General features: G+C 42.7%; 4 protein-coding genes across 7 annotated transcripts in view; 1 reads left to right on the plus strand and 3 right to left on the minus strand.

Annotated features, from left to right (window-relative positions):
* Positions 1 to 6,301, minus strand: part of slco2b1 (solute carrier organic anion transporter family, member 2B1) — a 21,901-nt gene extending 15,600 nt beyond the window's left edge. For 2 of the 4 annotated variants that reach the window (XM_016664505.1, XM_016664504.1), the window contains exons 1-5: positions 3,374 to 3,569; positions 3,184 to 3,289; positions 1,869 to 2,006; positions 1,161 to 1,323; positions 845 to 1,054 (exon numbers count right to left, since the gene is read on the minus strand). In XM_016664505.1, the coding sequence (XP_016519991.1) occupies positions 845 to 1,054; positions 1,161 to 1,323; positions 1,869 to 2,006; positions 3,184 to 3,289; positions 3,374 to 3,411 (655 nt within the window). In that variant the 5' untranslated portion in view covers positions 3,412 to 3,569. Of the gene's footprint in view, positions 1 to 844; positions 1,055 to 1,160; positions 1,324 to 1,868; positions 2,007 to 3,183; positions 3,290 to 3,373; positions 3,570 to 6,196 lie in introns of those variants that run through there. The other 2 variants (XM_007578741.2, XM_016664506.1) reach the window with 2 other exon arrangements.
* Positions 6,302 to 8,810: 2,509 nt separating this feature from the next.
* On the minus strand, positions 8,811 to 9,859 carry LOC103156617 (olfactory receptor 146-like). Its single transcript, XM_016664499.1, has one exon. It carries the CDS (start codon positions 9,857 to 9,859, stop codon positions 8,915 to 8,917), a length of 945 nt encoding a protein of 314 aa, XP_016519985.1. The 3' UTR covers positions 8,811 to 8,914.
* Positions 9,860 to 10,500: 641 nt separating this feature from the next.
* LOC103156618 (olfactory receptor 52D1-like) lies at positions 10,501 to 12,362 on the plus strand. Its single transcript, XM_007578744.2, has 2 exons — positions 10,501 to 11,057; positions 11,160 to 12,362. Exon 2 carries the CDS (start codon positions 11,164 to 11,166, stop codon positions 12,103 to 12,105), a length of 942 nt encoding a protein of 313 aa, XP_007578806.1. The 5' UTR covers positions 10,501 to 11,057; positions 11,160 to 11,163; the 3' UTR covers positions 12,106 to 12,362.
* A 2,894-nt stretch (positions 12,363 to 15,256) lies between these two features.
* The window catches only part of LOC103156634 (olfactory receptor 52N5-like), a 946-nt gene continuing 451 nt past the window's right edge, over positions 15,257 to 15,751 (minus strand). Inside the window, exon 2 of the mRNA XM_007578763.2 lies at positions 15,257 to 15,746. Within this exon, the coding sequence (XP_007578825.2) occupies positions 15,257 to 15,746 (490 nt within the window). The remainder of the gene's footprint in view (positions 15,747 to 15,751) is intronic.

Below are 15,751 nucleotides of genomic sequence, written 5' to 3' on the forward strand. Positions count from 1 at the left end.
AATCTGGTCCAGAAGAAACTAGACAGAAGTTCTGAGGCATGATGGGACGGCAGAAGGAAACAGCTGTTTGTCTTTCAAATTGAGGCCGAACTTGTCTCTGCAGCGTCTCAGTGACGTCTTCAGGTGTTCATTACAGATATTACTGGATTCCAGTGAACAGCTCAGTGATTTCCTGGATGGCTTTCAGCTTCTCATTGAAAGAAGCTCACACGGATCTCACGTCTCTGACACGAGATCCGTGTGAAGGGCCATGGTTTGATCTCTGGGAACCTGAACCTGTCAGTCTGATCTTTCCTGTTCTCCAGCCACTTAGAACCAACAATGTGCTAACAGCACAGCGAGAGGCTATTTCCACCAACGCAGTCTGGAGTCCGAGTTCTTGAACCAGTGTTGAATGTTTCCATAACACAAACCAAATCTACCACTGGCTCCATTATCGCTGGTCAGAGTTATCAGCTTCTCTGTTGTTTTGTGACTTCAGTCTCTCTGTTCTTGGCAGTAAGAGTGAACACTTTGTTGGTGATCAGTTAAATGGTCTCTTTTCCAGACTGCAGATTGCCAAGTTAAAGGAAGATATGCAAACACAGCAGCAACAGCTCCGCCATCTTGCGCTCTGCTACCCTGTGGTGTTACACCAACCGCTGACGATGCATGCTGGGTTCCCCAAACTGGAGGGAACGGGTGTCGACTCTCAACGAAGCACCAACGTTAGAAGAAACCAGTTCATGCACGAGAGTTTATTTTGTAGAAACAAAAACACTCTGAGATTGTTAAATTTGCCCAGCATTAAAAACAGAGGCTACGTGGTTCTTGACTGGGTTAAGATTTATTTTTGGTCTCCTACCAAGGTAGAGCGGAGAGTTCCTCCTACTGGCGTAATCGTCGATGTAGGAGATGCCGAAGGGCTGGATGGGAACGGCGCCGATACCCAGCAGCAGCTGGCCCAGCAGCAGCAGCGGGTAGACGGCCCACTGGGTGTCGCTGTCCTTCTTGTGGCACGTCTGGTTGGAGGGCAACGAGGAGAAGCAGAGGCCGGACTTGTTATCGGTGGACGCTGTAGGGAAACAGACAGGCTCACCCTCAAGCGGCAAAGCAAACCTCTGTCTCAGGAGGAAATGTTCAGGTCCAGCCTGGATGAGAGGTCAGAGCGCGGTTCTTACTGGTGATCATGTCCGTGTAGATGTAGTGTCCACTCAGGAAGTGAGGCACCGCCATCAGCAGCGAGGCCAAGCACGCCAGCAGAGCTCCGCCCCCGATGTACCGCGGCCGGTGGACGCGGCTGCCGAAGAAACTTACAAAGACGATGAGGACGGTGTTCCCCACCTGGACACGAGAGCAGAGGGACGGGTGAAGGACAGGAAGACGCAGCAGAGGGGAGAATAACTGTGAAGGTCATAATCTGGAACAAACTTCCAGAAAACTGCAAAACAACCGAAACAATGAGCTCCTTTAAATCAAGGCTAAAACCTCACCTGGTCAGAGGTGATTAGCAATAAAGTCAACATATTTGATGTGTATTTGCGTGATGATGGCATTTAACTAAATGTTTATTGCTCGTTTAGTGAGTGATCACTGTAGGATGTGGTAATGGCACTTTGAACTATCTGAAATAAAACCCATTTATCAGGTTCTTATTGTTCTGTTTGGTTCAAATGAAACTCACTGATGATTGTTGTTGGAACAGAACAAAATGTGGAAAAGTCCAAGTAGGGTGTATACTTTGACCTTTGACCTGCTGCTGCTGTTGCCTCAGATTTTATTTTGTAACATTTCAGTGCTGGAGCGGCTCAATGCTCGGACTCCATCTATCATCATCATGAGACCTTTGAGTTTGAATGGAGGAGAAGCTCTCCAGCTGTGCCACTGACCTCGTTGAAGGCGGCCAGGATCCCGGACTTCTGGCTGGACAGGCCGTAGCGCCTCTCGATGGTGGAAATGGAGCTCTTCATGTAGCCTGACACAAGAAGCTGAGCCAGCTGCAGCAGACTGTGGCACAGCACAAACACCTACAGGCAGAGGAAAGACAACATGGCAGCTTTTGCATCCTCTGCTCCAACAAAAGAGCTCAGGAAAGTCTTGATCCACTCCAGATTTCCCTCCCCTCTCTGCAAACCACCAGGCCTCCCTGGATACGTTTTTTTTTCATTCCAGGAAACCCTGGCAGCTTGGAAGAAAAATGGAAAAGGGTGGGAGGTTGGACCAAGAGTTTCAGATTGAAAACAGGAACAAAATGTCCTGGGTCTTTAAACCTGAAACCTTCACATTCACATGAACAGAACGATGACTGGATGGATTAATCCAGACATCAGGAAGCAGCAGGATTCCTCCAGGATATCCAGGGTTTTAGGCTCTAACCACTAAGAACCGCTGCTCTGTTTCAGTGGATAAACAAGCAGCTTCTGCTAAACAACAGTTCAGCTTCCTTTCATTTCCTCCACATCTTCTGGACATGCCAACAACTTTAAACAGGCATTTAAACAAATGCTGTTCAAATATTGCAGCAATAATTGAATTGTTTTATCTCATGCAGACCCTGCAGACACTCTGTCAGTGCTGATGAAGATTCCTCTACTTGAATACTTTAATGCTACAATGGACGGCAGTCTGACCTGCTGTCTGATTGGTTAAGCTGATTGTAATTTGATTACTTTCATGCGCTCTTGGAACAGAACTTTGCTTCAATCTGTTGGTTAAAAATGTTGAGCTCATATATTTGTTTAATAATTTAGCAGCAAAAATGAGTTTTGAACTAAAAAAATGTTGCTTATTTTGTTTTTTGATTAAAATGTTTGGTTTTTAATTAATTACAAAGCCTGAAATTAACAAGATTAAAAATGTTATTCAAGCCTCAACATTAATTTTCTATGACGTCACAAAAATAAGCATTAACATAAATCAACTCAAATATTCTGAATTAACTAATCAGAAGCTAAAGAAAACCTCATCATAATCAGGGTTTTGTTTTGATCTTACCCGAGTAATCCTTAAACGTCACACTTTAAAAAAGACGAATCTTTCTTAGATTCAAAATTTCGTTAATCCAAACTGACTTGAGTCAGAAAAGGATTGATTTAAACGGAGAGAGAACAGAAGCCGGTGCATTTCCACACAGGGAATGTTGGTTCCCACCAACCATCCATCATGTCAGCAGCGTCTGCTGCTCCACCCTGAACCCAAACCGACCTTGATGCTGCGGAATGGGCTCCAGCGGCGGCCCGCGGACCCAGCGGAGTTCATGATGTCGGCCACCATCCTTTCTCTGCGGCCGGCGGGGACAGGAGAGCAGAACCTGCAAAACACACAGCGATGAGGCGGACTGGTGGGGGCGGTTCTGGACTCTGTCATTAGCTCCCGAACCGCCTCCCACACGCACATTTCACACACTCGCGTTGCTCTGCGCACACAGCACATTTGTGCAAATCTCAAAGAGAAAAGTGAGACAGGAGTGAAGCTGCAGAGGAACCGAAGGCAAAATCAGAGGCGATCATATGTAGCAAAACCCCCTGAGGTCTGGTGGCATTCAGCCCGACCTCTGGGCTCCATCAGGGTCGGCTCCCAGTTAATTCCCCACGTCTCCATGGTAACCAATGTTTCACTACAGAGCCGTGGATCGTTTTCTGCAGCATTTAAATAAAAACAGGCTGAAACTGAGTGTCTGTCCCCTGCGCAGTACGGCCATCAGTCCTCCAAAATTATATAGGCATATATAACATTTTCTTTAGTATTTATATATATAACTAAATAAAATGTTTCATTATCTCAAACCAAACATCTGCAGGTTTTCATTTTCAGAAAAATAATTGTTTCAAACATAACTGAGAAATGTAAAAACATTGAACATGGGCATTTGATTAAATGTAAAGTTTGTTTTCATAATTGGTTTGTAATGTTTTTAAGTGTAAAACACTTTGATTTGTTGAGGTTTGCAGCTCAGGTTTAAACTGCAGGAAAAAAAGCCTCCATTAAAAGATAATTTCAACATTTCTTTAATCAATTATCATTCAGATTCTCCTCTGCCATGCTTTTATTTATTGAGTAATGTGTTCCAGGTGATTTAACTTCCTGTATCAACAGGAAACAGTTCCTTATCAGAGCATCGTCAGCGCAGAATCCGTTTCATCTGGATGGCAACCAGATTAAGAAGGAGCAACACTTCCTGGATGCTCTCAAACTGGTTGGACTAGTTTCCCGTCTCCCATGAAGCAGCAGTGAAGCTTCATGACTTCCTCTGGAGTAAAACCTGAGTTCAGTTGCAGCTCGGTCACCAGCAGAACGATAAACACAGCCTGACCACTGGACTCGCCAACGTAGCAGCAGGCTAGCTGTTTGGAGCGATGAGGTCATCAGGGCAATGATGCTGGTCAGAACAGGAGCAGAAATGGCTTTTTTGTGTGACCAGCAGGTGGAGATCTTTTTAAAAGTTACCAGATGCACCCATACACAGACTAAGCAGTGCACAATATTTTATTAAACAATTTCCTTAAAACATTTCTTTTTGTAAAAACGAGGCTTCAGGCCTACTACTTGGTCCCTGGAACAGAAGGGAACACATAAAGGACGGACAAGGTCAATTATTACAAAAGAAATAAAACATGCAATGCAAAAGAAATTAGTAAAAACAAAAAGAAAATTAGTAACTTCAATAACACACAACATATACAAACTGTAAAAGGAAACACTTCAAAGAATGGAACACACACAACCTGCCCAACCAGCAACAGGTTTAGTTGAGAGCGGCTCAAACAAACAATGGCAAGACAAGACAGCAGAGCGTCCAAAGCGCTGCAGCTCCAAACACAATCAGGTGCCCAGGGGTGGAAACACAGCCTAACCCGGGAGGAAGCAGGTCAGCAGGTGAGGACCAGATGGAAGCCGCACGCCACAGCAACCTCCAGCTGCAGCCGGCAACGCCATCAGGGCAACACTGCACAATAGGTGTAGCACCCAAAAACCAACCATGATCCCAGCCACAGATAGCAAAACGAGCACTTACGATCGCAGACGAGCCGATCAAACACACAAGCCAACATGTAGCCGCCGACTGTAGCAACAGTGGGAGAAACAAAGACACACGCACCTTGCAGCGGCCGGCCCAACTATAAAGGCATCTGCCCCGCCCACCAATCAGTGGTGGGCTTCTAGCTGCACCTGCACAGAGTGGGGGAGGGTGGAACACCATCCCACCACATCTGAATTCAGACAGTACTTTGGACTCAGTTTGTCGCCTCTCCTCGTTCTCTGCTGTCAGCAGAACAATCCCATGGCTTTTAAAAGCCTCTGTAGAGTTCCGGTTTGGAAGGTCTCCTCTTCCTGCTTTTTTAGGCTTTAAGACTGAAATTCAAACATCGTCCCTCTGACTGAGTTCATCACACCTTTGACTTCAACATTTTATTATTTCCGGCATGGAAATAAATGTAAGAATTGTGATCTACAAACCTGAACGCAGCTAAAACAACAACAACAACAACAACATTGTAAAACAATGTAAAAAAACAAACAAACATAAAAACATCGTAAAAATATCATAAAAACACAGTCTAATGATTGACTCCGTTGAGAAATTTAAAACCGTTTCATGAACTCCAGTAACTCCAGAGTTAAACTTCTGCTCTAGTTTTGATTGTTTCTTTTTAATCCAACATTTAGTTCGTTGTTGTTTCGTTAAGCGGGTCTCCGGCTGAGACTCTCAGGGGACTCCGATCATCACGTTAAACTGACCTGAGATTAATTATTAATTGATCTCTGCATGTTTTTGCATCTTGTCTTTGGCTGATTTTAAATGTTCAAATGTTCTGATTGTTCTGATTCTGACTCTTCCTGATGGTTCTGACAGACTGCGTGGTGCGGAAACTCCTGCAGATCCCGCTGTGAGAGTTAATCAGTAACTCTTGGCGTTATCAGCAGACCGTCAGGGTCGCAAACATTTGGAATAAAATGTGAAAACATAAAAAGTTCTTTCCGGTTTTCATGCAGATGGTGATCAGGTTAACTGATAAATTAAATTCAGAGTTCATCTATAATTTGAAGGTTTTCAGTGAAATCAGAACAGCCGCGTCTCTCAAGGTGCTTCAGGCTGAATTTGTTTGATTCCGAAGAGCTGAAGCCGCTTCGGGCTTCGGGTCTCCTCTAAACCAGACCAGCAGCAGCATGAAGACCCATCATGATGAAGATGAAGGAAACAGAGAAGAAGACTTACTGTGAAGGCTTCAGCAGAGCGGCGGCGCTGGTTCTGGTTCTGCTCCTTTGCGCTGGTTCTGGTTCTGCTCCTTTGCGCTGGTTCTGGTTCTGCTCCTTTGCGCTGGTTCTGGTTCTGCTCCTTTGCTGCAGCCTGAAGCTGATCCAGCCTCAAGAAGGAGGGGCGGCGGGAGGAACCAGGAAATCTGGAGACGCTGTTCGGATTAGGTTCGGCTGCCGCAGACATCAGAGACCCATCAGAACCGGTCGGACCCTCTCCTCTGCTGTTTGACCCACCGGATTCTGTCAGCTCTTCTCCTGCAGGATTCAGATTCCGAATCCGGACCAGGAATCTGGTTTCCCCTTTAAACCGAACCGGCTGAGGTTAAAGCTGTACTTTTATTAATCTGGTGGACCGGCTGCAGTAGTTACACTGCTGGAGACTGAAAATAAATGAATTGGTCACAAGTAACTAAATGAAGTTTATCAAACTTATTTGATCTGCATTTGTTTAACTTGACTTCTTAAAGGAGCAGCATCGTGTGTTTTCCAGTCACATCGACATTCACAATCAACTAACTGTGTTACCTTGAGTTATAAAATGCTTCATATGTCAAATATGACTTAAATAAATTTTAATTCCTAATTTAACTCGTTGAAATTGGGCCTCTGTCTCTTAAAAAATTCCTGCTCTTTCTGAAGCTCTGCCTCTAGAAAGTCATCCCAACATGGCTCCTCTGTTAACCCTTTAATGTTTTTACCAGCCTTGCTCTGTGCAACAGCTCCTATAATGAGCTCACCAGATGTTTGCTAATTGCTGCTTGCTAGTCTGAAGGAGCTGAGTGGTGGAGGAGCTGCGCCTCGAAGGTGGGGCTAAGTCCACTCAGGTGTTTTAACAGTTGAATGGTTGCCATGGAGATTAAAGGATTTCTCAAACATCAAAGCAATACTCCATAGAAAAACATTAATACATGATTTAAAGATAAAATGATTTTACATAAAACTGCCCCTTTAATAAACTTCATAAATTAACTTGATTACTTGTAACCAGTTAACATAGTATATATATTTAAGTTGAATCAGCTGTTCATTAATTTCAGTGCTGGCTGACCATGCCTCCCTTTGCTTCTCTACTGCTCTCCAGTTATTCATTATTAACAGCTTTGTCTTTTCTCTCCAGACTCAGGAGGCAGGTCAACTTCAATACTTTGACCTAAACCTCTGGAACATAACTGAACCCAAACCATCAAGAACTGGGAGCAGTGGGAGGTATAATGACAGCTGGTCATTATACCTCCCAGGTATAATGACTTTCCTCTGGGAGTTCTATTTCCGAGAGGAAATAAAACTCCTCCAAAGTAAAAGTGAACAGAAGTTGATCAGCAGACGTATCCGCGCATGTTCCTCCCATTTTCCCGTTTCAATCAGAAACAGTGAAGATAAACCAGCCTGAAATCAGACTGACTTTTAAAAGGGAAAAATCTGAAAAGTGTAGAATACATCTAAATTCAGCCCAGACTAGTCCATCCTTCTAACTCTTCTACAGCAGGTCTCTCAGGATTTCCTCTTTGAGCTGATTTGATGTTTTCTTGGGTTTTGTTGTGAGACTGAAACTGTCCGGTTCTTCTCCATCTGCTCCACATTCACTTCCTGTTTGTGTTTGCTGACATCCTCTCTGTTTCCTGTCATGTTTTTCCATCAGACTCAGACTTTTAAAAATAAATCAAGTCAAACTGATTTCCAGACATCAGCAGGACTTTGGATTTAATGACCTGGAGTCATGGCTGAAGGCAGTCCGGTAGCGCCACCATCAGGCCGTCTTCATCCAGACCAACATTAAGCTTCATATCAAGCTTGAAATATTTATTGCTCATCCTTAAGTTGTTACAAATCCTTTTCTGCCGAGCGAAACGTGACCTCAGTCTCCTTCCTCCATGAAAACCAAAAGCTGAAATCTGTTTTTCAGAATGTGGATCAAAGAAAAAAAAAGACAGGAATATGAAATGATGACAGTTTTTATTGATTCAAAGTATTAGAAAAGTGGAGATGAATGAAATGTTAACTTTGGCAAAAACACCAGAGTACTGTTCAGATGGGACTGCTATGTGTGCTGTAACCAGCAGGGGGAGCCACAGTCCGGAAAAAGCTCCTCAGCAAGACGAAAACAGGATCTTTTATTCTACATGGACAGTGTGGAAAAAATCTTTACATTGGAGTTGATCATCTGTGTTGACATTGCTTTAATTGATAAAAAATAAATTGTTTGATCATTTACAGCTTAAATTTAACTCGTTAACTCACAGCGACTCCTGAAGAAATCCTGCTGATTGGAACATAAACACATTTATTCTCTGTCATCTATAATTCACTTTAATGGCCACAATTCTCCCTTAAGCTAGAAAGACTCTTGTACATTTGTAGATAAATGTGAGTTCAAACTTAAGAAGTATTATATTTAATTTCTGTCATTTTTTATATTAGAAAATTTAAAAGAGTATTTCTGTTATGGAGGCATAAACTTTGAACAGGTGCAGAAACTCAGTAGTTTGAAATATAATAATAATAATAATAATAATAATAATAATAATAATAATAATAATAATAATAATAATAATAATAATAATAATAATATAATCTGTTAGTAATTTTTGATAGATTGTGGAGTTTCTGCCTGTGATGTGGATGGATGAACAGAATCAATTCTCTCATGCACAGATGGCGCTGTCGGGTTCTGTTGGACTCAGACTGATGACTGGACCTTTCTGGGCTGAAACCACCCAGTCAGAACCTTTTTCACCTCGTTGGACTGAACTCCATAGATGATGGGGTTCAGGCTGCAGGGGATGATGTGGTACAAGATGATGGCCAGCTTCCTCTCCTCTACGTACTGCGGGAAGCGGTGCAGAGCGATGCTCACCTTCCCGCTGGTGAACATAATGAGATAGACGATGAGGTGTGTGCTGCAGGTCCGTAAGGCTTTGCTGTTGAGGGATTTGCAGCGGCGGCTCAGACACACGGCCGTGATCTTGGCGTAGGTGATGACCATGCTGCCCACTGACGCCACCGACAGAACCACGGTGAAGGTCAGGCCGTAGATGTTATTGATCACCACGCTCTCACAGGACAGTTTGAACAGTGAGGCATTGTCACAATACGGGTTGGTGATCAGAGTCCTGCAGCGGCTCAGCCGGACCGTCAAACCTAGCAGAATCCCAACCAGAACCAAGGCCGACCCCCAGGCAGAGACGGTCAGCTTCACCACCATCCTGTTGGTCATTATCACAGAGTAACGCAGAGGATTACAGATGGCAACATATCTGTCGAAGGCCATGATCATCAGCACCGTCTGCGTTGAGGTGCCGAACGTGTGGACCAGGAAAGCCTGAACCACGCACTGATGGTACCCGATGAGGCGCTCAGCCGGCGGCCTCAGGATGTCTGACATGACGCGAGGCAACACGAGACAATTTCCTAAAATATCATTGAATGCCAGGTTGCAGAACAGCAGAAACATGGGCTGATGGAGGTTTCTGTCAACTAAGATCAAGAGGATCATGCCAGCATTGGTGACCATAACAAACAGGAAGGAGAAGAAGAAGAAGAAGAACAAAGGGAGCCTGGAGGACCTGGTGACCATCAGCCCCTCCAGCTGCAGCGTAAGGCTGTTGAAGGTGGAGTTTTCCATTCACCTGGAACAGAGCACACACGTTCACACACATTCAACATGTTCTCAAATAAACTCAACAGTTCAATCATCCAACTTCAGCGAAACAATAAATCTATGAGTTACAGGTTATCGTTTCATGAACCAGTTAGAGAAGCTGGTACCTGCTGGTTTCCAGTGGATCCAAACAGAGCCGACCATCTGGCAGCAGACACAGCCTGGGATCCTTTTTATATCAGAAACTATTCAACAGAGAGAGATGCATCAAAATGGTTCCCATAGAAACTGTCACAACATAGAGTTACCATGTAGAGGGAAACAACAACTTCATCAGACTCGAGGTTCAGTCTCACAATCATCTGCGATTCTAAAACAATAAACGTCATCATATCGTTCCGGTTATGCTGTGTGCTCTTTTGAAAGGTGAGACTCTGTTGTGGTAGCCATGTTTGCCCTGAAGGGGGTGTATTCCTCGTGCTGGAGACTGTAAGAAGGGAAGTTTGTGATCAAACTGAGACGAGTTCCCGCACACCAGAGCTATTTCGACTTTTATTGTCCTATTGGACACGTCTGAAACTCACACCCCACATGCAACACGCTACTGAATGATATAAAGCATCAAAAATGGAGCAGTCGCAGTCAATCTGCTGCACGGCAGTAAAGATGGCCGCCGCAGCGCTCTATTTATGGCAGTAAAGATGGCTGCCATCTCTGATGGATTGTAAAGTTTCTGAGAGCGACAGCACAGTCAGCAGCTGGTCGGCAGATGAAGGAAGCTGATAAAAGCTAACAGCTAACAGCAACGGCCTTTAGTGGAGCACTGACTGCAGTTTCTGAGCCGGTTTTGATCCGGTTCTGTTTGGATGTGGACCCGGACCAGGAGCGGTCGGTTGGGATGTGATGCATTCACTGATTCAGACCGCTTTCATCGCTTCATTATCAGATTGACCGTCCTTCTTCTTCTGCTGTCTTACAGTAACAACAGAAAAGTCGGATAAAATGCGACATGACTGCAGACGCTTTGAAAACATATGAAATAATTATTTAACCTTTAAATAAGTACAGTTGAGCAATGATGCAACCTTCTTGGTTGATTTCTGTTGCTATTACCACAGAGTTGCCGTTGCCACTCTAATGAATGGGCGTCTTATAAAACTGACAGAGCTGGAGGTCTGTCGCTACTTTGTCCAGTAAATCAAGAGGAAGGAAGAAAACTCTGGTAATATTTACAGTTTTTAATTTCATTTAATTAAATTGTTCCAAGAACTTCATGCTTGTGATGATGGGTCCTCTTGTCTCTTATTTGGTACTTATTTTTCAGACTGATGGAAAATTTCACATTCAACAGCTTCACTCTGCAGATGGAAGGGATAAAAGTGACTCCAACGTCGATGTACCCTCTCTTTTTCTTCTTCCTCTCCATCTACCTGTTCATAATTATATCTAATGTGGGGATTGTGATCCTCATTTGCATGGACAGAAGCCTCCATCAGCCCATGTACCTGCTCTTCTGTAACCTGCCGCTTAACGACATTCTTGGTAACTCATACATGGTGCCCCGCCTGATGTCGGACATCTTGCTGCCGCCGGCTGAGCGCCTCATCAGTTACTATGAGTGTGTTGTTCAGGCTTTCTGTTCTCACATTTTTGGCACTGCTTCCCACACCGTGCTGATGATCATGGCCTTCGACAGATATGTTGCCATCTGTAATCCACTGCGTTACTCTGTAATAATGACCAACAGGATGGTGGTGAAACTGACCATCTCTGCCTGGGGGTCGGCCTTTGTTCTGGTCGGGATTCTGCTGGGTTTGACGGTCCGGCTGAGCCGCTGCAGAACTCTGATCACCAACCCGTACTGTGACAACGCCTCACTGTTCAAACTGTCCTGTGAGAGCGTGGTGATCAATAACATCTACGGCCTGACCTTCACCGTGGTTCTGCTGACAGCCTCCATCGGCAGCATCGTCCTCACCTACGCCCGGATCACCATGGTCTGTCTGACCAGCAGGAACAAATCTGTGAACAGCAAAGCCCTGAAGACCTGCAGCACACACCTCTTCATCTACATGATCATGTTTGTGTGTGGAAAGTTTCACATTGTGGTCCATCGCTTCCCTCAGTTCGTAGACCAAAGGAAGCTGGTAGCCATCTTGTTCCACATCGTCCCCGGCAGCCTGAACCCCATCATCTACGGAGCTCAGTCCAAAGAGATCAAGAAACTCCTGTCAAGGTTGTTCCGGTCCAGACAGGTTCTGTCATCATGATGACGGACATCCAAACATCAAATCACGTTCTAATTCCGTTTTCAAACATTTCTTACATTTATTTTATATTTTCCGTATTTAGACGTTTTAAACATCTGATCCAGACAAATATTACAATCTTCTGCTGTCATTGCACAAAGTTGAATTTTGTTCATAAATATTCATGTTAAAGTCTTTGAAAATACTAATAGGAAATGATGTTTTGGTTCATAAGCTAATTTATTTTCTTGGATATACAAGAAAATTATGTAGAAAATATGATTTCAAAATAAAGTTCCTAATTGATGAACACAAAACAAAGGAACAGTCCTTGTTCTCTGATTCGTTAACAGAAAGTTCATGAAGGGTAATTTTTCAATCAGCTTATTTTTTTTGTTGCTTTATTGTCTTATTTTTTGGATTAACTGACAATGGTGTCATGTGTCCCTAAACTAGTTCTTCATTTCATAATTAAGATCTAATTTATTTGGCTATGTGCATTACTGGTGGATGGTTTTCATTTATACAGAACTGTTTTTGTAAATCAGACTGATTTGACTGATTTAGATGTACATTTCTGCCTCCAAACTCTGCAAAGCCCTGCTGAAGATCTAAATATTTGGTTCTTGATGGTCCAACATCATCTCTGATTCTGTCTTCTCTTAGCTCAACCCTCAGGTTTTAGACATTATTCAGTTACAAGGTCAGAAATAGCCATAGAAGAAGTTTGATTATGTTTTGGATTATAAACCTGCTGAAAACCCAGTGAGGAACCATGGAGGTCACCAGATTAGTGTTCAGAATTTTCCCAATCTTGATTTTTTTTTTCTGGCTAACAATGTAAACAAACAAACAAAAAAAAATATATATATATTTTTAGCAAAATGCTGAATATTTCTTGGATGTTTCTCATGTTCATGTTTAAAACATGGAAGCATTTTGTTGAGCAAAGAGGCGTCTCTTTCTCATGGCCGACACACTCAACGCTAAATCTAACAAAACATCCATTTATTTCTCTTTGGCCAAATCTGGCATCAACCATCAGAGCCCAAACTTCAAGCAGAACTTTATTTATATGGTCCAGTTCTGGTCTGTGTTGCTGGGCCACTTCTCAAACTAAAGAGTTTGGTTGGAGTCGGCTGCTTCCTGCAACATAACTCTTCCTGCATCCTTCAGCACGGCCCAATAAGAACTGTGATGCAAAAAGTCCAGTGGAGTAAATTCTGTTGGGTCAAAGACCAAAACATTCCCCCATGATTCTGAGGTCATTCACTCCACTTATAATTCACCATATTCTGATTGTTATTTGCTATTGGTTAGGTTAGTGTGGGACACACTATAAGGCCAAGTATGTTGGGTTACCTGAATTCACACACTGAAACTGGATGCCATCGTTAATACAGTTAATATGAAGGGTTTCATTTGGTTGGCCAACCCTGAAGCAGCTTTAGCATCGTCAGCTTCGTCCACTCGCTTTAGGGCAGCGTGTCAGTCTGACTCACAGTCTCTGGTTTAATTCATCCTAAAGGTTTTCTGCCATATTGCCAGGGCATGGGGGGGAATGTTTTATGAATTAGACCGCAGAACTAAAAATGACTCGACTCTATAGGGTCACACCCAGACAAGGAAATTTATAAATCCAGCAAAAATACCACAACACACAAACTGAGTAAAAAAAAAAAAAAACTTTACGTCAATCCATATGTTTAGCAGTTTTGATGAATTAAGAACAGGATGGAGAAAATAGTAGTAAATATGGAGATCTTCATATACAGATGCATTGAACTGGAAGGCAGCAGCAGCATGCAATGGCTAACATGTTTGGTAGTTGGCAGGTGAAACCGATGGTTTCTTTTGAGAGACCATTGGTTTTTAGCTGCCTCCATGGTTGAGAACCGTATCTGCCTTCAAAGAAAACATTTCAAGCCTATTGTTCCCTAAAATGTTCTCACTAACCAAGTGGTAACAGAGCAGCCATTTGGTTAGTGAGCCAGAAAACTCCAATTGAGAGAGAGAGACCAAACCGAGTGGCAACAATGCTTTCAGACCCACATTTCCTTCTGAAAGAATTTAAGATTAGCAGAGCTTTCAGCTCTTCTCCCTGGATTAGGAAACTTGCTCCAAGTATGAAACGTCCACTAGACATTAAGAAGATAACTGGGCATAATGTAGCATTAGTGCTAACATGGCTTAGCATGGCGATTGTAATTCTGTTCAATTTGCACACTCTGAACTTAGTAAAAGAGCTTTTGGTTTGGAGCAAGCTGTAGGATGACTAAAAAAATTGCAAAGTTAATTTCATCGAACCCTCTTGAATCAAAATTAAATCCTTCAAGTAAATTCCGTAAAATGCAACTCTTCCCTTTATATTCCTTGTAATCTTGATCAGTTTTTAATGCATTTTTGGGCTTAAAGTTAAAGTTTTGATTTCAGTCACTTTTATGTCACTGACATAAGTAATGGCATTCATTTGTTAAGAAGAAATGGTTTGTCATTGTGAATGTTATTGTCATTTAATTAAATCTATCATTAGTTCATTTAGGTGCCAACTGGATGTCGATACTAGTACAGTCAATTATATTGGTTATTTCCTAGTTTACTGGTCCTGCAGGCATATAATTATTAATTAAATGGATAATTATGTTGATAGTTCATGACCACAATTCCACATAGCTGAGGTAACAACATGCCTCAACAGATGAGTCAGTCTGCAGGAAGAATGAAACACTAGATGAGGAGAAAATGAACTGATTGTTTCACAAAATGAATAATTTATTAAATAAAAAAAACTTTGTGAAAGAAAATAATTTTATTGACTTAAAACTGTTGAAGACCAGATGTTAAAATACCTTCAATTATTTTAAAGTATACCTGACTGCAAAGAGTACTACAAATATAAAGATGTGGACTTATGCACATTGTTAAATTTAAACACAAGCATTCATTGTGAGTAAGGGCTTCAAACGTAAGAAACATAATTAAAACAAACTAAAACATGATTTGATTAATGGCAGAGATTCCTTTGAAATAATCTTCTGCTTTTCAGAAACTGGGGACAATTCATCTTAAAATGTTTATCTTTACATTTATCCACAGTAAGCAAACAAAAAACAAACAAACAAATAAACAAACAAACAAACAAACAAACAAACAAAAAAACAGATTTGAGACATTATGATGACAGAACCTTTCTGGAGTAAAACAGCTTGGACAAGAACCGTTTCATCTCTTTGGACTGAACGCCGTAGATGATGGGGTTCAGGCTGCCGGGGACGATATGAAACAGAATAAGACACACTTTCCTGTACTCTGAGTATTCAGGGAAACGATGCAGCGCAATGTTCATTTTCCCAAAAACAAACATGATCATGTAGACAAAGAGGTGTGTGCTGCAGGTCTTCAAGGCTTTACTGTTCAGAGACTTGCTCTTACTGGTCAGACAGACAACAGTGATCCTGGTGTAGGTGACAATGATGCTGCCGATGGAGGCTGTCAAGATGACCACAGTGAAGGGCAGGCCGTAGATGTTATTAATAACCACACTCTCACACGACAGCTTGACCAATGAGGCGTTGTCACAAAATGGGTTGGTGATCAGAGCCCTGCACCGGCTCAGTCGAATGGTCAGACCCAGCAGAATCCCGACCAGAACCAAGGCCGACCCCCA

This window comes from Poecilia formosa, unplaced genomic scaffold (assembly GCF_000485575.1).
Source record: "Poecilia formosa unplaced genomic scaffold, Poecilia_formosa-5.1.2 Scaffold490, whole genome shotgun sequence".
Lineage (NCBI taxonomy): Eukaryota > Metazoa > Chordata > Actinopteri > Cyprinodontiformes > Poeciliidae > Poecilia > Poecilia formosa.

Bases quoted from the DNA above. Each gene is read 5' to 3' on its own strand.
- LOC103156617 (XM_016664499.1), bottom strand. From the start codon at position 9,859: ATGGAAAACTCCACCTTCAACAGCCTTACGCTGCAGCTGGAGGGGCTG.
- LOC103156618 (XM_007578744.2), top strand. From the start codon at position 11,164: ATGGAAAATTTCACATTCAACAGCTTCACTCTGCAGATGGAAGGGATA.